At 40.4% G+C, this 21,729-nt stretch overlaps 1 protein-coding gene across 3 annotated transcripts; it reads right to left on the bottom strand.

Annotated features, from left to right (window-relative positions):
- Positions 1-848: 848 nt before the first annotated feature.
- Positions 849-6,070, bottom strand: IFT22 (intraflagellar transport 22). Of its 3 annotated transcripts, XM_032216340.1 has the most exons (5): positions 5,929-6,070; positions 3,751-3,830; positions 2,467-2,556; positions 1,332-1,534; positions 858-1,242 (listed from the first exon to the last, which is right to left on the bottom strand). In XM_032216340.1, exons 1-5 carry the CDS (start codon positions 5,965-5,967, stop codon positions 1,094-1,096), a joined length of 561 nt encoding a protein of 186 aa, XP_032072231.1. In that variant the 5' UTR covers positions 5,968-6,070; the 3' UTR covers positions 858-1,093. The 3 variants fall into 3 exon arrangements, with proteins under 3 accessions (XP_032072233.1, XP_032072232.1, XP_032072231.1); XM_032216341.1 differs by lacking the exons at positions 3,751-3,830; positions 5,929-6,070 and adding an exon at positions 5,745-5,919 and having other exon boundaries at positions 852-1,242; XM_032216342.1 differs by lacking the exons at positions 2,467-2,556; positions 3,751-3,830 and having other exon boundaries at positions 849-1,242.
- Positions 6,071-21,729: the final 15,659 nt, after the last annotated feature.

Raw genomic sequence — 21,729 nt, forward strand, 5'->3', positions numbered from 1 at the left:
TACAGCATCGTTTAGTGGAGCAATGAATGCCAACAGATGTGATGGGAAGATAACAGTTAAAGAACACAAACTCAATTTACAATTATGAAATAAAGCCAAATATTATGAAAAGAAAGACTAGGGGAGACATGATAGCAATGTTCCAATAACTCAGGGGATGCCATATCCTCTGAGAAGAGGGAGTCAAACATTCTCCAAAGCATCTGACGATAGGACAAGAAGCAATGGGTGGAAACTAATCAAGGAGAGAAGCAACTTAGAACTGAGGAGAAATTTCCTGACAGAACAATTAATCAGTGGAACAACTTGCCTCCAGAAGTTGTGAATGCTTCAACACTGGAAGTTTTTAAGATGTTGGGTAACCATTTCTCTGAAGTGGTGTACGGTTTCCTATCTAGGCAGGGGGTTGGACTAGAAGACTTTTAAGGTCCCTTCCAATTCTGGTTTCTATTCTATTAAAACATTGGATATACTGAAGAATATTCTTGAAGAATGGACTCAGAATTTTAATACAGGAAGTCCTTGAATTATGATCACAATTGAGGCCAAAATTTATATTGCTAAGCGAGAAATTTGTTAAGTGAGCTTTTCCCATTTTACGACCTTTCTTGCTACAGTTGTTCCGTGAATCACTACAGTTGTTAAATTAGTAATACAGTTGTTAAGTGAATCTGGCTTCCTTATTGACTTTTCTTGTCAGAAGGTTGCAAAAGGCGATCACATGACCCCAGGATACTACAACCATCATAAATATGAGTCAGTTGCCAAGCATTTACATTTTGATCACATGATCATGGCAATGCTGCAATGGTCATAAGTGTGAAAAATGGTCATGTCACTTTTTGAAGTGCTGTTGTAAGTTTGAACAGTGACTAAATGAACTGTTGTAAATTGAGGAGTACCTGTATAAGGGATCCATAGCTATGTATTTCTCATTGTGTACCACACAGTGAATGTATTACACAATTCCAAGTCAATTATTCTCACATTTGGAAGAAAAATAAATGAGTTTGTAATCATTAAGAAAAGCCTAACAGAAACTTAAGTTATTAATAAATAATAGCCATTTATTTCTCCAATGTTTATCATATTACTAATTAATAATGAGCATCTCCTCTCTGTCCCGGTTCTCATTTACCAAATTAGTAATATTCTTCAGGAACTTCACAAACTCCATTCGGAAGTCTTCAGGGTCTTCTTCAAGGCTGGAGTGTATCAATGTCAGCCTGTTCAATGGTGAAGCTTTGAAGTTGAAGAGAGAAAACAGTGAATCAGGTTTGCAATTTGACAAAGATTACACAAAAACAGGGAAATAAAGGTTATGGTCTTACGCAAAGTGAGATTGTCTACATCTCCTGCAGTGCCTGGCTTGTGATGTGCAATGAGCAAACACTGATTCTCAAGCAACTGCTGCTGTTGGACAAAACAGGAGTACCACATTTCAATTTCCTTCACATGGCTTGGCAAGTCTGGATTAAAAATAATGACGACACCATGGGAATCTTTCATCAGAGCAGGCCAGCAAGTCTCAAATCTAGAAGTGCAAAAGAAAAAAAATGTAGCTGGAAAGTGTTGTTTGATAGAAATTATGCAACCCAGCTGCAGATAATAACTGGGTTCACACTGCTTCAAGCCACAGTTTTTCAACTACTTAATATGCAGCCCATCTCGCTATCCAAGTATAAATATTAGTGTAAAATGTCAAGCATAGTTTGCTAATCAGAGCAGTTGGGTTCATATAACACAGTATTTCTCAGCCTTAGCAATTTTAAGATGAGTGGACTTCAACTCCCATAATTGCTGCCTGGGGTCCATATATCTTAAAGTTGATGAGGTTGAGAAACATTGACATATTGTATAAGATGAAACTAGCAAGCCAAATTATAATTTAATTAAGCCTTACTGTTATATGTGAAATTCCTATATGGCTACAGATGTGCATATCTCTGTTTCTCTTAAAGCCAACATAATTCACAGGGTGGTTGTAACTTCAATGATGGGAGAGAAACTCTCATATACAACATTTTAAATTCCCCCCAAATAAGCAGCATGGGATGTACAGTAATTGCAACAATAAGTAATACAAAAACATTATGTGCCTTGAGGAAATCCCCTTTCAGAATTTAATTTACAAGCTTGTTCAGTTTATGACACTGCCATAATGCAAATATCGACCAAACTACTTGTCTGCAACAAGCCTCTTTATATGTGGAGGCTTTCTATGTGATTCAAAAAATTGTTTTTTTAATCGACGTATCACACTAAGGAGTAAGTACCAAAAGTCATGGTGTTTAATTTCCCTTTAAAATCATAATTTCTAACTCTATATTGCTAGCTGATTGCAAACCATCAATTCAGTTATCATGCCAAATCATAGTTAAGGTTCCTTGGCTTAACGCATCTGGCGTAAGTTATGAATGGATTTACACCGAGAAAGTTGGCAAGATATATAAGAAACTTGCTCACTTTTGATCACCTCCACAATCCCATAGTTCAAACCGACATCCTGGTCCTTTGCTGTTTCCATTGAAATGTGGCTTCTCATACTCTAAAATCCTAAAATTTAAAAATAGGTACTCCATTTGAGTAAATAAAGCAGGCATGCTAGAGAAAGAGGAACCCTGACCTGTATGAAGAATATTTTTCAAATGAACTGTACTATATCATATTACTTGCCCCTGGTTAATTTCTCTTCTTTCCAATCAAAGTATAGTTAGAACTCTCCCAGACATTCAATCTTCTCTGCCCATTGGCTAATATCAGCCACTACTATCTCTTGTTTCAACAGAAAGATGCACTCATAGTTTTGGATTTATGCATTCACTTGTCAAGAGCTACATGTCAACAAATGTACTGCATGGAATTTGCATTAAAAAGGGCAATGGAAGACTATTCCCTGCATCGTGAGATTAACAAATCAAACAGGTTGCCAGATAATGCAAACTCCTTGTACTGCATGGAATTTGCATTAAAAAGGGCAATAGCAATAGCAATAGCAGTAGACTTATATACCGCTTCATAGGCCTTTCAGGCCTCTCTAAGCGGTTTACAGAGAGTCAGCATATTGCCCCCAACAATCTGGGTCCTCATTTTACCCACCTCGGAAGGATGGAAGGCTGAGTCAACCCTGAGCCGGTGAGATTTGAACCGCTGACCTGCTGATCTAGCAGTAGCCTGCAGTGCTGCATTTAACCACTGCGCCACCTTGGCTCTTGGCAATGGAAGACTATTCCCTGCATCGTGAGATTAACAAATCAAACAGGTTGCCAGATAATGCAAACTCCTTGTTCTGTTCTTAGTAGAAAAATGCATCTATGTCATCTAAGCCATACATTTAGCAAACTTTTCTGTAGGATAGTAAGATTTGGGAGAGTTATGTACAAGCAAGATAATCACATTCATTTCTGCAATGATCCACATGTATTAGACTGGGTATGTACTAAATGTCAAGATTTCATTATTGAAGAAGTAATTTAGTACTGGTAATCCTCAACTTACAATTATTCATTTAGGCACTGTTCAAAGTAACAGTGATACTGAAAAAAATAAGTGATATAATAACTGCCTTATTTAGCAATGGACATTCTGGTCCCAATTGTGTTATAAGTCAAGGACTGGCTGTTAATCAGTATGATCTAAGTTATGTTTTCAGACAGGGAGAAAGTACTAACAATGATTTTAATGAATGGTTTCAGACATTTTAAAGCTTGCTTGTCCAGGTGCACAGTAAATAAGTCTATTCCTCCTCACCTTACTCCTTGTGTGGGGATGTAACTGCCAATACCTTCAATGGTCTCTGACAAAAAGTTTGCCAAGACAGATTTTCCAGCCTATCCCAAAAAAATTCAGAAACAAAATTACCGATGCATTAGCAGGAATTAAATTACAACAAAAGTATTGTAATGCACCCGACAAAACTATACCTTTTCATGGCTGCTCTGACAGTTTGGAACAGAGGTATTTTCAATACTGGCTGTAGCTTAAAGAAGATCCCACCTGGAATTCTTCCCCACTGTGATTGATGTATTTTTAAAAAGTTTAGAAATGCCATGAATGAATGCACAAGACTGGGATTAGTTTCAAGGAACAATTTGATACTGTTTTTCTTATCCAAGGTGGAAGAGGATATTTTGGACTCCAATTCCCATCTGCCTCAACCCAAATTGGCAATGATTAGGCATCTTGAAAATAAACTTTCTTTAGCAGGTAGTCCTTGACTTACGACCACAATAGAGGCCAAAATTTCTGTTAAGTGAGTTTGCCCCATTTTTACAAACTTTCTTGACACAGTTGTTAAACGAATTCCTGCAGTTGTTAAGTTAGTAACACAATCGTTAAGTAAATATGACTTCCTCACTGACTTTGCTAATCAGAAGGACGCAAAAGATGATCAGGTGTCCCCAGGATACTGCAACCATCATAAATATGAGCCAGTTGTCAAGCATCCGAATTTTGAACTGACCATCCAAGCAACGATCATAAGTGTGAAAAACAGTTATGAGTCACTTTTTTTTAGTGCCATTATCACTTTGAACCGTCACTAAAGGCATTATTGTAAGTCAAGGACTACCTGTAATAAGTAGAAACCTGCTGGATCAGACTATCTAGGAAACCAGAGAAGAAAGACGCAGCAGAATATTAAGGAAAGGATCTCTTGTTCACAAAGATAGACTGTTTCTTAACATGAAGGCTCTACTCAAACTGCTCAAAGAGCTGCTGATTCAGTTCTACAGAGGAATTATTGAGTCTGTCGTTTGCACCTCCATAACTGTCTGGTTTGGCTCTGCAACCAAACAAGACAGACACAGACTTCAGAGGATAATTAGAACTGCAGAAAAAAACACTTGCTACCAACCTGTCTTCCATCGAGGACCTGTATACTGCAGGAGTCAAAAAGAGGGCTGTGAAAATATCTACAGAACCCTCACATCCTGGACATAAACTTGTTTCAACTTCTACCCTCAAAACTAGACTATAGACCACTGCACACCAGAACAACAAGGCACAAGGACAGTTTTTCCCCCGAATGCCATCATTCTGCTAAACAACTATTCCCACCACACTGTCAAATAATTTACTAAGACAGTATTACTATTCTTCTCTTCCTTACTAGTATCTATCTCTTCCAACTTATTACTATAACCATGTTGCTTGTATCTTTCAATTTCAATTTCAATAAGGAGCTGAGGTGGTGCAGTGGTTAGGGTGCAGTACTGCAGGCCACTTCAGCTGACTGTTATCTGCAGTTCAGCGGTTCTAATCTCACCGGCTCAAGGTTGACTCAGCCTTCCATCCTTCCGAGGTGGGTGAAATGAGGACCCAGACTGTGGGGGCAATATGCGGACTCTGTAAACCGCTTAGAGAGGGCTGAAAGCCCTATGAAGCGGTATATAAGTCTAACTGCTATTGCTAATTTATACTGTCTTTTATTGGTTTCCTAGTACGATTTGATAGCTTATTAGTAACCTTGATCACTAAGTGTTGTATCTTTTTATTCTTGAATGTATTTTATTCTCCTTATGTACACTGAGAGCATATGCACCAAAGACAAATTCCTTGTGTGTCCAATCACACTTGGCCAATAAAGAATTCTATTCTATTCTATTCTATTCTATTCTATTCTATTCTATTGACCCTTGTCAGTAGGAATAGAAAATGCATTGCTCGAATATGCCAAGCTCGCATCCAGTTCTTCAGCAGCCTGTTTCTCACCCTTAGGCAACCCGATGCCTTTGGGAATGTACCGAGGCAAGTGAAGGCAACGGAACTCCATACTTCCCCGCCTGGCGATCTTCGGAGCAGTTAGTAGGCTGTAACTCCCGTTTGCCTCGCAGCCTTTCCCTTCCGATTTAGAAAAAGGACGAGGAGTCAAGAAACAAGTCCGCGAGAGGTTTCCTTTCTTTGAGAAGGTCTTGGAACCACACTCACCTCGCTGGGGCCTATGAAAAGGAGCTTTACTTTTAGCATCCCTTTCGGACTAGGCCATACAGCCTCGGACTTGCATAGAAAGCCGACCCGACGCTCCAAAGGACCGAAGATCTAGACAGCTCCGCCCAATCCAGCCGCGCGCGTGTTGCTAAGCGCGGTTGCTATGGGCGGGAGAAGGAGAGGCTGCCCTGACAGGCTCTGTTTGCAGGTCTCCAGGGCGGGGCGGGGAGCAATTTCTTTATCTTCGTCTGTAATTAAATTGTTTGCTTCTGTTGCAGATCGTAAAGAAAAAACAACTCTTAAGACTTTTGGTTTAATGGCAACCGAGTATATTCTGACGACTTGAAGTTTGACCCTGCTTGCCTAAATTACAGAATCACACTGCACTAGTTGTAAGGAATACACTCCTAAGACAACATTTTTTTTTAATTTCCTTTTCCTTTTCTCATGACTTTATCCCTGCTTTTGCTGAATCAGGCTGTGATCCATGAAAGCCTATGGAATAATTTGCCAGAAGGATTTGCAAATTAAATTCAATGGGATATTGCATTCAAACAAATATATTTTCTTCCTATTCCCAAATCCAAATCCATTTTTCAAAACAGTGCCCAAATTTACTGGTTCTTTTTTTTTTAAATCAGACAAGTTGATAAAGAAGAAACACCTTTTTAAAAAGGTTCCTCATTGAAAATTTTTGGGTGAACTAAGCAATGATAGAATAGAATAGAATAACAGTTGGAAGGGACCTTGGAGGTCTTCTAGTCCAACCCTCTGCTTAGGCAGGAAACCCTACACCACTTCAGACAAATGGTTATCCAACATTTTCTTAAAAACTTCTAGTGTTGGAGCATTCACAACTTCTGGAGGCAAGTTGCTCCACTGATTAATTGTTCTAACTGTCAGGAAATCCCTCCTCAGTTCTAAGTTGCTTCTCTCCTTAATTAGTTTCCACCCATTGCTTCTTATTCTACCCTCAGGTGTTTTGGAGAATAGTTTGACTCCCTCTTCTTTGTGGCAACCCCTGAGATATTGGAACACTGCTATCATGCCTCCCCTAGTCCTTCTTCTCATTAAACTAGACATACCCAGTTCCAGCAACCGTTCTTCATATGTTTTAGTCTCCAGTCTCCTAATCATCTTTGTTGCTCTTCTCTGCACTCTTTCTACATCTTTTTTACATCGTGGCGTGATGAGAATCTAGAGGAAATCCTCTGATGGGTTAAAGTTTGGCGAAGAACTGAAAATAATAAGAATAAATGCACAATATTCACAATAATGGGAGATAAGAAAGAAACATTTATTTGTGAGTCCAAAAAAGCACCCAAAATAGATTAAGGTAGATGACAACAGGGCTATGTAAATATAATTATGAGAGTCTGATTGCATCTTTTTCTGAAAATTGATCCGTGCCCGTCTCTCTTTAAGGTAGCTTAAGTAGAGGAAGAACACAACTGTTATTGCTGTTACTAAGAAATATTTAATCCGCAGTAATTGCATTTCTGTGGACAATTTACACAATGTTTTCAATCATAAAACAGTAAAGTGATAAATGTGTTTTATCACTTTAAACAGTAAATCGTCAGAAAACTATCTATAGGATTATCATCTTAACCTTTAACCACAAGTGTTGTCAGCGCAGGAAACAAAAAATGAGATGGTAGATTTGTTTACTCCTCAGAAACTGAGAACAACCTTTGGACAAATGTAGTAACAGGCAGCCCTCTTCTAGATAGATCTATATAGACTATCTATAGATATATCAGTATACATACTGATTATATCAGTTCTAGTTTATCAAGACTGGGAGATGCTTGCAGCAAGGCAATCAGAGAGCAGACAAAATTTGCTTTGCTTTCATATTCATATTTATATATTGTGCATGATTTTACATCATGTTACACTACCTGAATGCACTACCTGACTCTGTGGTTTCTTCCCCAAACCCCTAAAACCTTAACCTTAGACTGTCTAATGTCGACCTTACCCCATTCCTAAGAGGTCTGTAAGGGGCATGCATAAGCACACTAATGTCCCTACTGTCCCTGTCCTAATGTTTCTTTTTATTTGTACCCATTTAATGTATCCAAAATCATCTTTATACTTATATATGTTGTCTAATACATGTTTGATGAAATAAAATGAATAAAATGCTACTCTTTTTGGATTTATTTTTTGGTTTTTGTTGTTGCACGCCAACCTAGAGTTACATTGAATTGGGCAGCCTTATAAATCTAACTGAATACATAAATAGATGTCATTTCGGAAGATTACTCTTGCACTCTCAAACAAATTCTTTTTTTTTAAAATGAAATCTATGCTTTATTTTACTTGTGTTTATAGAACTGGCTCAGAGAGCATGCTGTTTCTTCTCAAGTGTATATTTCACTGAATTGATTCTTTCTTGGAAACACAATGTTTTTGGTCTGCAGTGTGAATACTCCAGATTTTGATTTCTCCAAAATTGTCCAGATTTTTCTCACACAAGGTTTGGTGATCACGAAATGGCAGAAAAAGTAAAACCGTGATTGCATCAGAAGCGGTAACATTTTCAGCTGAAAACCTAGAAAGAAGGCATCCAAGAGGACACTCACAGCAGTTTCCCAAAGCAATTACTAATTTAAAAATAGATAGAGCAACAGTAACCTCTAGTGGCTGAGCATATTTAAATTTATTTCCTTTCTCTCTGTTGCCCTTAACTTAATACCACTGGCAAGTTTTCATTATATGTAGCAGCCCACTTTTTTCTCCAGTCCTCTCCTGTGTTCTGTTTTTTGTTAGGATAGAAAGTGAAATATGAAACAGTATCCCACCCATCACTCTCTCTCTCTCTCTCTGTTTCTCTCTCTCTCTCTCTTCTCCCCCCTCCAAATGCCCCCCCTCCCCAATCTGGTTCAGGGAACAGAATGCTGGATTGGTTGCTGATTTAGCCTGTGAGTGGGTGGGCTGCACACTTCCTGACCTGCTGGCACCCTGATTTCCAGTAGATTTTCTCTCTTTTTCTTTTAAAAGGGAAAGTCATCTCGCTGGCGACAAGGCAGTGACTACATTACAAGGCGGTGACTTCATTGCGTTGGATAACTTGACCCTTGTCTGTGCAACTCAATACTTCTTCAGGAATAACACTTCTTCAAGTTTAGCTCCAGGGTGGTTTGTGCAGTTATTTACTTCTGGGGCAGCTCACTCATCAGGTAGCTAATTCATAACTCATTCCCTTGAAATCCTCTGGCTTGAGTGGAATAGTGTGGAAGGGATTCTCAAACTCTGCTTGGCAAAATGGTCTCATTCTTACCATGAACCTGGTGGAGTCTTTGACCACGGATGGCAAAAAAGTGAAGATGGCAGCCATGACTGCCTAATTCAGAGGTGTCAAACTCAAGGCCCGGGGGCCGGATCTGGTCCACGGGGTGCTTAGATCTGCCCTGTGGGGCCACCTTGGAAACAGTGTAGGACCAGCCCGCAGTGCTTCTGCCAGTGAAAATGGAGCTCGAGGGGGCCACGTGGCCATACTCCCCTCCCCGCCCTCCGAGGTCAAACACAACCCTGATGTGGCCCTCAATGAAATTGAGTTTGACACCTCTGTCATAATTGAAATCCTGCCCTTTTCTTATGTAAAAATGGGCAAAGCTTCAATTATGTGGTTGTGATTATCATCTTGACAAACCTTGTTCTTCAGATGTTGACACTGTGTAGCTTAAACAGTCCAAATAACCCAGTTTGAATTTAATAGGTCATTGTGTGTTTTACGATGCTGCATCGCCCCACAATCCAGGTGACTACATTTGGGGGCTTGGCAACCAGCTCACTCTTACAACATCATGTGACTATGATTTTTGACATTTTGGCTAGTTTTGGGCATCTCCTTCTGTTTTTTTGCACACACAAAAAAACCACCCGTTGGGTAGAATGGATTTGCTCAAGGATAACAGTATTTGCATAATAAAAAATCGGGTCCAGTTATGTGATGCCTTGACTTACAACCATAACAACTTAAAACTGTAATTCCAGGTTCAATAATGGTCTTAAGTCAAGGACTACCTATACTCTGAGAGATTCCAAGATGTAGCCACCTGAACCTCTTCTTCACTCCCTCCCCCATCCATTTTGGGACTTATTCAGGAAGTATTCAGGACAATCACTTATTTGGGGTTCCTCTCTGGAATTTTCCCTCCCCCCCCCACATTTCTTCTCCAAATGCACATTACCTGACATTAGTAATTCCTACTTGTGGCTTGTGCTTCTTGTCTGGACAACCTCAAAGGGATGGCAATTCCCTAGAACCCGAGTCTGTTCCAAGTCTCCTTTATCTCTATTTATTGACATAGTTACATAAACCTTTCCCCCAATTCAGATCTCACAAGGGTCTCTAAAACGTGGGAGTAGATTGCTAGAGGTTGGAGCTACTGCCCTTCTCCTTCTGGATAGTGTCTGCTCCTATGTCACATTGGGCACTTAGCTGAGTTCACTTGTACAAATTCAAAACACAAGTGGATGGTTGGGAAGATTTCTTTCTTTTGGCTCACATCTCCTGTGCCTCAAATACTGGCAAGTGGACAAGATGATAAAATTCTGCTTAGGCTTATAAAAGCCTGGTCTGTTAAGCTACAGGTCCCCGTTTGCTGCCTGAGTTACATTTTTTTTCCTATCTTCGCCTGTGGTCTGAGAGAGCCCTGGCTGACATCTGGGCTTGGAGACTAATAATACATTTTTTAAAAAAAAAGGTTGACAGTGATTGGACCGATACTATGCCTGCATCCCAGGCATACCTAACTTTTTCTTTGTTCACTCCTCTGTCTGGCAAATTACATTTGCAAATCGTTGTATGTATTGCTTGTGTTTTTGGAACAGAAAATAATGAAATCGGATTACTGGAAGTAAAGTATGTCTACTTGTAACCAACTCGTGTTCTCTTCAATCTCCAACTAGCTGCACTCATACGTGGTGCTAAAACAATAATGTGGTCTGTCTGATTTGGCTTAGCACAGGAGGTAGATCCTAACCATTATTGAGATGGTTATCATCAAACCATGGTTATCCCACACATTTGAAATTGGATGCTTGTATTCATCAGAGTAAAAGATGTCTAACGCAGCATCTCAGCAGCTGGCTTCCAATTATTTAGCAATTATGTTTCTCACTCCTAATTATTTAATAATAGTTACAGTAAAAGTCAAGCTGCTTAAACTCTTGATCTATAGTCACTCAAACGTTTACAGCCAAGTAGGCCATAGTTTGTTTAATAAGGATTGGATGAATAAACCAATGGCTGGGCTCATACAGCATATTAAATCTAACCTAAATAAACTGGCTTCATACAGCATGTTTAATGAGAGCAGATGAGGAGATAGCAGCTGAATTCCTTCAACATGCTAACAAGTAATCTTGGCTGTTTTTGGTTGTGGTTGAGTGTGTAAGCACAGTCTTCATATGTGTGTGAGAGAGAGAGGGAGGGAGGGAGGGAGGGAGAGAGAGAGAGAGAGAGAGAGAGAGAGAGAGAGAGGGAGAGAGAGAGAGAGAGAGATCCTAGTTACTCCAACTTATTTTTCCATAATGTTAACAGCTGCACACAATATTTATTCCCCACTTCTGGTTTGTTTCATATCATGGTCAACCACCAGCTGGCAGAAAAGATCTGCCTTTATTGCCTCTTGGCTGTCATCTAATGGTTATTTGGCTTTTTGCATTCAACATATTATAATCTTAAACTAGATACTATTTTGAAGCAGACAAACTGTGTTCTAGGAACATTAAATCCTGAGGGAAGAAGTTATTATTTTTAAAAAATAAAAAATATATGGCACTGTGTCAGAGAAGTGAAGGGATAGACTGCAGGGATAGACTGTATACTGTTGAGGATTTAAGAAAAGAAGCTGGATTCACACATTGTGAATTTAGCCATAATCTGGTTTAAAACCCACAGTCTATGTATGGCTTAGCAGGTGGATGTCTTTGGAGATTCTTAGTCATCCAGGTCATGGTGGTCCCAAAGATGCTTTTTCACGAGGCAACTGGACTTTCTTTTTTTTTTTCCTTGAAGATTTTTTGCTTCCACCATCTAGTCAGAGCTGAAAATGATTCTTGGATGAGAAGATCAGATGGGTCCTGACCCTTGGCATCCTCAAACCCTTGAAGATGTGGCTTTGTGTGTCAGCAGACATGGGAGCCCAAGTGTGTGGTAGAGCCTGTGCAGTAGCTTTGTTGAAAGTTGTTGTTTTTATGCCTTGGTTGGTTTTTATTTGAAGACGTTTTGCTTCTCATCCAAGAAGCTTCTTCAGTTCTGAGGTTGGAAGGGGATGTTTTGGCACTTGTGAGGGCTGTAGATACCTTCATCCTTAATTGTTCTGCTTCTGATTCTGCCACTTTTTTGCTTCTGATGGCTGACTGTGGCTGTGAGGCAGTGGTGGGATTAAAAATTTTTTACTATTGGTTCTGTGAGCCAACGGTGGGCATGGCTTGGTGGGCATGGCATGGCTTGGTGGATGTGGCTTGGTGGGCATGGCAGGGGAAGGTTACTGCAAAATCCCCATTCCCTCCCAATCAGCTGGGACTCGGGAAGCAGAGAGTGGGGCCAGTCAGAGGTGGTATTTACCGGTTCTCCAAACTACTCAAAATTTCCGCTACCGGTTCTCCAGAACTGGTCAGAACCTGTTGAATACCATCTCTGCTGTGAGGAGATCTAAAATTGGTAGCTTTTCTGGTGTTACTGCAAAATTCAGTCCCTTGGCCAAAACATTATTTTCTGCTGAAGAAGCTTCTTGGATGAGAAGTGAAGCATCTTCAAAGAAAAACCAGAAAGCCCAGTTGTCTCTTGAAAAAGCACCTTTGGGAGAACTTCAGAATGTTACCAGCCAAGCTGTATTTTAGCTGCAAGATACAAAAGAGGGAGGAGAGATTCTGGCATCTGACTTCATTTGTTCAGAGAATTCTCTGGGGTTCAGTCATGATACCACTCAGACTGGTGAGGAGAATGAATCAAATTGATTTGGACAAAGCTTATGAAAACAAGACAAGACCCTCCATTGGGAATAACAAGTATGAGAAAGAAACAGAAAAGTAAAGGGTGGTGAGGGTGGAAGGACTGATCTGGCAAAGCTGCTTCGATCTCCATGTGAAGGGAATTACTGGAGGGGGACCCTGAGAATCTAGCCAAGCTGGATGCCTGAAATGAAGTGATGGCAGATGGGCAGGGAATGGAGTGGAAGAGGCCCGAGCTGGAATAGCAAGTGAGACAGCAGCAGCAACCGAAGAAAGCAATTTATAAGCCACCCAGAGTTGCTTGACAATGAGGTGGACAACATACAAATTTAACAAATACATAAATAATATAAAAACCTGGATTTATGGTTGCCCGTCTCTCAGATGTGACTCCAACAATACTTAAAAACAACGGAAAAAGGAAAAAAAGCTATCAAGCATAAAAATTGAATTGAATTGAATTTATTGCATTTATATGCCGCCCTATTCCCGGAGGGACTAAGGGCGGCTCACAAATCAAAGGGAGGGAAATACAGACAAGGGGGAAAAAAACCAGCACAAAAAGATAACAATGGTCACCTAGAACAGGAGTGTCAAACTCAAGGTCCGCAGGACGGATTCGGCCTGTGTGGTGCTTAGATGTGGCCTGCGGGGCTGCCCTGGAAACAGTGAAGGACAAATCCGTGGTGCCTCTGCCAGTGAAAATGGATCCCTCCCAAGCTCCGTTTTTAGCTGCAATGACCTCCTGCAGCCCTGTCAGCAAAAATGGAGCTTGGGAGGGCTGTGTGTGGTTTTCCCAAGCTCTGTTTTCACTCACAGAGCGCTCGGGCCACCACAGGTGCTCCCAACACAAGTGATGTTAAGCTGGCCATACCCGTCCTGGCCACGTCCCCCCAGACATCCCCCCCCAGGTCAAATACAATCCTGATGCGACCCTCAATGAAATCGAGTTTGACACCCCTGACCTAGAGCAAACCCAATAAGCACTCAGAAGAACAGTAGCATCTCAAGGGTCATCTAACCATCATATAAAATATGGTAAATTAAATAGACTCCTTAGTCTTTGAAGCATATCCAGATCTTTAGTGCTTTGCAAACAGCTGGCAGAATCAAGGACAATCTAATTTGGTGGGGTGTAGTCTCCTGGAAGGCAGACCTGCAAGAGAAAAAGAGCAGAAATTTTTTATGTCTACATTTTTTTAAAAAAAAAAATCTGCCTATAGGCAGAATTGTGTTATTATTGGAGTTTCAAATATTTTCTTTTTTAACTTTTTAAAACTAATTTGTACAACATTTTATCATTTAAAAAGTGCCTTTTAAAATTTAATTTAAAAAATATTTATTCATAGTACTAATTTAATTTAGCACTGATTTACCACTTTTTACTAATTTAAGTTTTTACCTTCCTTCCTTCCTTCCTTCCTTCCTTCCTTTACTACTTATGGGCTTATAACTGTTAGCTACTCTAGTCAGCCAACTCTCAGCTCCCCAATGCACAGTTGAGATGAATACCAATACAAATCTAATTTAAAAATAAAACCATATATTATAATAACATAAAAATGAGAGACATACTCAGGAGAATAAAATCCATTCATCTGCAGAAGGGGTACAATACACTTACTCTCAAAACAGGAAGCATGGACAGAAGGCTGCGAAGAGAGGATGGGCACCATATAGCTGCAGACCCAACTATCCCTGAAGTAAGCCATGCTTTAAGTGTTGCAAGACATGAAACCAAAGACAAATGAATCACATTTTGGCTCGCATGGTATGTGAACCCAGAGACAGAAAGCAGCAGGAGCTACTTTACTTTTTTTTCCCCCAAGTAATTTTTTTTTTTATTCTCTTACATACCATTTTAAGTATACATTCACATAATTGTTATTCTTCTTTACATTTATCATCCTTATACATTTATTGTTTCATTTAATAAGTTATAATGTACAGTTTGGGTTGCTTTATTTACCATCTCTTCAGTGGTGGGTTCCGGATCCCGTGGCAATCGAAATGGTGCAACGGGGCCCAGTGGCCACCACATGAACGCGCGCACCATGCGCGCATGTATCCTTATCTCCTGCGACACTCCGTGATGCCTCCGCAACACTTCAGCTGCTCGGCATAACGTCGTGCAGGCTCCATACGCTGTGTGCGCGTGCACAGTTGGCCCGTTTCCTTCAAATACAGGTAAGGAATGAGGGTGGGCGGGTGCGCCCTCCGGAGCACTGTACCGGAATGGGGCATACCACCTGCAACCCACCACTGCATCCCTTCCTCCTTTTGTAACACCTCCTTGTTTTCCCTTTGTTTTCATCCATGAAAATGTTGTCTGGATGGTTGTTGTGTAGCAAATATTTAATCAGTACACTTAAACACATTTATTTAGTATTTATTTACTCTTTGTTTAAGGTTTAAGGTTTATTAAAATTTGTATGCCGCCCACTCCCATTGGGACTCTGGGCGGCTCACAGCAAGACAGAAACAGTTTAAATTTAAAAATAGAAAAATACAATATTAAAAATTCACATCATCCATTACATCTAAGCAGGGGCTGGATATCCATCAACATAACAGCCCCAGGCCTGCCGGAACAACCAGGTCTTAACGGCTTTATGGAAGGCCGGGAGAGTGGTAAGGGTCCGGATCTCTGCGGGTAGATCGTTCCACAGGGCCGGCGCAGCAACAGAGAAGGCCCTCCCCTGGGGAGCCGCCAACCGGCATTGTCCGGTTGACAGCACCCGGAGGAGGCCCAGCCTGTGCGATCTTGTTGGTCGTTGGGAGGTGAGTGGCAGGAGGCAGTCTCTCAGGTAGCCAGGTCCTAAAGGTGACTCTTCACATTAGTAGTTAAAACTGTCCCTTTTATTACTGTTACCTTATTAGTATACCATGCTTTTTACGGATTGGCCTGTTCATATTTCTAGGTTGCTCTTCTTTAAACACAGAAAAGAAATCTCCCTGATAAATGGTATGAATGGGTATTATTGTTGGCTGCTTCTGCTTCCAAACTGTGCTGCTTCCAATTTATCAACATAGTTTTGAGAAATTGTTCCGATAGACAGTTTTGAAAGACAGCTTAGGGGGAAAGAGAGAATCCATTTATTACTCCTAATATAAGTCATTATATGACATGTCTCTAAAAGACTAAAGAATGTGTGTCATCTTCAATTTGCCACTTCTGAAAGAATCATGCTGCTTTCTCTCTCTTTTCCAAAACTAACCCATGTTAACTTGAAAAACAGATAAGTTGCACTTAACTAGATTTTCTTATAGAGTATTTTTTAAAAAATCCATTTACTGTCATCATTTTCTTAGCCCGTTATTTTACTTCTCATACTGTGCAGGATATCAGGATCTATATTCTATATCAGTGATGGCTAACCTTTTCTGGACCGAGTGCCCAAGGAGTGTGAACCCCAAAAATGCAATACCCCCTCCCATGCACATGCACCCTGCCCCCCGTCGCATGTGCACACAACTTCCCGCATTTTAATTAAACTTGGCAAATGATGCAAGGGAATAGAGCTAAATATGCTCCTCATTGCTCTGCTCCTATCCCAGCCTTCTGCAAAAAGCCATTTTCCTGTCAGGTGCAAGCAACCAGAGCCACCCACGAATGCTAAAAATCAGTAACTTTATTATATACCACTTATGTCACAAGAATCTCACCAGACTGCTTATCTTCTCCTGGGAACAACCAGAAAAGGCTTCATGGATCATGGGGGAAATTAAGTTTATCCTGCTTGTATCTGTGTGAAGATTCCAAGCTAGGCCGTTGCTTGACCTCCTCCTTCCAGCTGGCTGGCAGTTTCCCAATATCCCCAAACCTATGAACTAAGAGCCAAGGTGGCGCAGTGGTTAAATGCAGCACTGCAGGCTACTTCAGCTGACTGCAGTTCAGCAGTTTGGCTGTTCAAATCTCACCGGCTCAAGGTTGACTCAGCCTTCCATCCTTCCGAGGTGGGTAAAATGAGGACCCGGATTGTTGTTGGGGGCGATATGCTGACTCTGTAAACCGCTTAGAGAGGGCTGAAAGCCCTATGAAGCGGTATATAAGTCTAACTATTGCTATTGCTATTGAGCACAACTCTTATAATCTCCATTGCCCATCCTGGCTAGAAATTGCATTCGGAACATAAATGCGATCTTCAGTGCCATTCAATTGAGATGACCAGGGATAAGCAGTTAAAGAAAAAAAATGGGACTTTGTTTCTATATATGATAACTTCAGCAAGATTTTGGTATGCTCAGAGATGGAAAGACTCTCCAGAATGGGAGAATGGATGGGGAAGATAATGCAACTGACTGAGATGGCAAAATTTACTATGTTTATTTTTTTTAAAACTGCTTTTTGACTTTTTGCTCAAAATGGAAATGCTACATTAATTTTAAGATTGACAAATAGAAGTGCTTATGATGGTAGAAATACAGATATTACTGAATTTTAGATCAAAAGTTCAATGCATGATATATTTATAATGATCTTGAAAGTTGAATTCTTTATTTCTTTTTGTTTTACTTTATTTCTTTGCACCTTCCCTTACCCTATCTTTTTCCTTCTTAATATTTTGTTTGTTTGCATTTTATATTTTAGCTTTTGTAAAATTTTAATAAAGTATATAAAAAAGAAAAAAATTGGCTGACCAGTGGTAAACATAAGAAACCAGGATCTTTTAAGTTGATGAGGTTCCCTGAGACATCACGGGGAAATAAAGAGTTCAGATGTGAACAGTCAAATTTCTATTACTAGAATTTTGCCTGCTGATCAAGATTTAAGAGATATTTTTAAATTAAAATGAAAACTCCTGCTATTGACCAACGTCTGACATCTCAGCCTGGCTCAGATTTAATCTGTAAATCTCCAAAAATAATTTGTTGATTTCCCTTATCCCATTCATCATTATTTTCTGCTGTCTTCCCCTTTTTGTATTTCCCCAATTTGACAACGTATATTAAAGTCCATCATCCACCTACAACAATCACACAGCTAGTTCTTCTTCTAATCCCTGATACTTCAGTACATACTGTAACTATCTTTAAATCTATAATCCAGAAGCTTTTATTTTCTTTCTCTTGTACCTTTTCAATATCTAGCTTTCATCCAGCTGCCTATCACCACTTAAAAAAAACATTTTCTTTAACAATTCTATCTTTGTCACAGAAATGTTCTTCATGATCTTGCCCAAGTTTGTAATTGGATTCTTCCCCTGGATTGATCTCCGCTTCTCCATTATATAGTCCACCTTTATCTATTCTTGAGTCTAAGAAAACAAAAACTATTTATACCCTAATATTTTCCCCATTAACTGGGAATGAACTAAGTCTGCAGGTTTACATTCTTTTTGTTGTCTTCTTAATTTTTAACATTAACAAAGATTTGTTATTTTCATAATAAGCTTTTCTATGTGTTTGCTATCATTCATTAAAGTGCTGTCATGTATGTTTCTCAAACTTACTTAGTGATCTAGGTCAGTGATGGTGAACCTTTTCAGCACCAAGTGCCAAAAAGGGAGTGCGTGGGTGTGTATCGCAACCCAGAAGAGGAACTGCCCAGAGGCATGTGCATGCCAGAAAATGAACTTCCAGTTTCCGGCACGCCAGCTAGTCTTCCGGTTACTGGCACACATGTGTACACGATAATCAGCTGGCCAGCGCCCTTGCTCACGCCAGGAAACTGAAAACCAACTCTTCCAGTTTCCAAGGCAGCTGCATGCACAAAGGCCAGCTGATTGTCACGTGTGCATGCATACCAGAAACCTGGAAGAGGAATGGGCGATGCTATGCATGCCAGGCGTCATGGCTCCGTGTGCCACTTTGGGCACGTGTGCCATAGGTCCCCATCACGGATCTAGGTGAAACCAGAAATGTGCTTACTATCTTACTTCAGCTTTCCTGACACACTAAATGAGGACTATCTGTATTATATTAACTGGATAAATTAAACAGATGTAGGGAAATAATTTATTTTCCTTTTCTTGTTATTTTCCGCTATATGTTGACTTTCCTGAGATACTTTTCTTGCCTGTTTCTTTCCTTGATTGATGTTAAAAGTCTTGAGTCATTTTATGTTCTTTTTGGCCAGGACTTTCATCCTTCATCGTATGAATGAATTTTCTTGAAATGTTGAGAACTTTCTCCTACTTTTTCACAGTGCTTAACTCTTCCCATTGTGTGCTTCAGATTCTTTTATGTATCAGTACTGAATCTCTCCCATTCCCTTCCCTTCCTGTACCACTCAGCTCCCGAGAATCCAGGTATATCCTCCAGATGTTATCTTCCTGGCAAATCTACTCTTTAATTCTCTAATCTTATCCTTTACATATGAAACAATAATTCATGGTCTGTTCCAAACCTTGCACCTAGAAAATGTTTTGGCTGATTAGAATGCAGTCTCTTCTGTTTTGTATTATGTACTTAAATTTACTCCAAAGTCTGCTGGTAATTTATGATGCTTGAAGCAACTGTTGGTAATGAACAATGAACTCTTTTTACAATACTCTATGAACCCAGGCTATTTCCCCACCCCTGAATTATAGCTCTTATATTTGTATCAGTTGAGTAGACAGAGTATACTAAATTCTAAGACAAGTTAAGAAAACAAGATTGGTGCCTATGTGTAAGATGCTACACCCTCCAAAAATAAAATACTATAGTATAAGTAATATTGCTGAAATAATGCTCCACCTTACACAACATGGTAAAATAGTGGCTGGTTTCCTATAGCTATCTAAAGTACCCATATACATATAACCCTATTTTAGCCTTTAGCATGTTATGTGACCTCAACCATCCTTTCACACAAACAATAAATGTATGATATTCCGTTTTGTTTCCTTCCTCACTTTCCAAGCTGTCTGGCTATCAGTATTGTTAAATCACCCGGAGTCAGAAACCTATAACGATATGGGTATATAACAGTGGTGGGTTGCAGGCAGTACACCCCAGTATGGGCGTACCGGAGCCTGCCTGGAGCATCGAGTACCATTCTGGTATGGTGCTCCAGAGGGCCCACCTGCCTGCCCGAACTCTTTACCTGTCCTTTAAAGCCTTTGGCACTTCCGTGCACGTGCATGGCACATACAGCACCTGCACGATGCTCTGCTGAGTAGCTGGAGTGTTGCGGAGGCTTGTGGAAGCGTCGCTGGCAGCTACAATGCATGCGTGCGTGCTGGCGCGTCCATGTGGGCGACACTGGGCCTGTTCCAACCGTACTGGTTGGAACGGGATCCGGAACCCACCACTGGTATATAAATAGATTCTTATTGAGTTTCCATGTATCCTTGGCAATCAAATTGGAATAAGGAACTCAAGTATATCAGATATACTGTATGAATTGAGAAGTATATGCAATGAGTTCCTCAAGCATTTCTGAATATCTCGATTTGTAAAACAGATTGTACCATATGAATCAAATTTATACTTCTCTTCACCACAGGTCCCCAGCAAAATAAAAAATGAGCATTGGTGAGTCAGATCAAAATTGCACTTAGGACGTTTTTCCCCATAGCAGGTAAGAGGCAGAAAGAACAGAGCTTCTCCAATGATGCTCTTTAGCAGGGGTGTCAAATTCAAGGCCCGGGGATCGGATCCTGCCCATGGGGTGCTTAGATCTGGCCTGTGGGGCCACCCTGGCAACAGCAAAGGACTGGCCTGCAGTGCCTCTGCCAGCAAAATTGGGCCTTTGTTTTTGCTAAGGGTTGCAGGAGGCTGTGGCAGCTGAAAACAGAGGTTGCACAGGCTCCCGAGCTCTGCTTTTGCTGGTAGAGAGTTGAAGTGAGCCATCACAGCCCAAAATGGAGCTTGGGAGCCCGTTTTTGCTGGAAGAGGGCTCAGGCCACCACAGGCATTCCCAACACAAGTGATGTCAAGCTGGCCATGCCCACCCAGACCACGGCCACCCCAGCTGCCTGAGGTCAAACACAACCCTCATGTGGCCCTCAGTGAAATCGAGTTTGACACCCTTGCTCTATAGCAACTATTACTCCTTTTACCTCTGAACATGAAGGTTCCATATTAATCAGTTTCAGCAGAATTAACTAGTTCCATCAGAACTAATTACCTTTATTGTAAACCATTTGGGAATATCCACTTGCATATTATTCTCCAGCCAAAAGAATAAACTCACCATCAAAAAGGATGTCATATTTCATATTTAACTTGTGGTCAACAAAGACAAGAGCCAGTTTGGTGTAGTAGTTAAGGTACCAGGCTACAAACAGGGGAAACCATGAGCTCTACTCCCATTTTAAGCACAAAGGTAGCTGAGTGACCTCTGGCCAGTCATTCTCTCTAAGCCCTAGAAAGCAAATAGTGGCAAACCACTCTGAAATCTTGCCAGAAAAACCTGCACGAACCTGTCCAGGCAGTCACAGGATACTCAAAGGCCACACACACACACACACCCACACACACACACACAACATTACATTTTTCCCTGTTAGATTCCATCATCTTTATTTCAATCCAGTGTTCAAATTCTGTTTAGATGTTTTGAATCTTCTCTCTTTGATCTAAAGCATTAGCCACAGAGGACAGCTTTGTGTCATTTACATAGTTGATAAGCATCCTCTCAGCACCTTTGTCCAATTCATGGATTAAAAATGTTCAACAACAGAGAGCTCAGGAAAGACTTCTGTGACATTTCCCTCGAATGTCTCTGCAAGCTGGAGCCATTACCGTATGAAGCATTTTTGTGGTATGGTTATTTAGCCAGCTGTGAGTTCATCTAACACAGTATCATTTAGCTCATATTTTATCATTTTATGAAAGGAGAATATCATGAAGCATTCCGTAAAAATGTTAATACACTCTGTCTAGGTGATTCCTTTGATC

Source organism: Thamnophis elegans, chromosome 4 (genome assembly GCF_009769535.1).
Source record: "Thamnophis elegans isolate rThaEle1 chromosome 4, rThaEle1.pri, whole genome shotgun sequence".
Classification (NCBI taxonomy): domain Eukaryota; kingdom Metazoa; phylum Chordata; class Lepidosauria; order Squamata; family Colubridae; genus Thamnophis; species Thamnophis elegans.

What these genes read in the sequence shown, in the direction of transcription:
- IFT22 (XM_032216340.1), bottom strand. Translation starts at nt 5,967, where the DNA reads ATGCTAAAAGTAAAGCTCCTTTTCATAGGCCCCAGCGAG. An exon ending in TTTTCATAGGCCCCAGCGAG is followed by an intron (nt 3,831 to 5,928) that starts GTGAGTGTGGTT and finishes TTTTTGGGATAG; the next exon opens with GCTGGAAAATCTGTCTTGGC. An exon ending in ATCCCCACACAAGGAGTAAG is followed by an intron (nt 2,557 to 3,750) that starts GTGAGGAGGAAT and finishes TTTAAATTTTAG; the next exon opens with GATTTTAGAGTATGAGAAGC.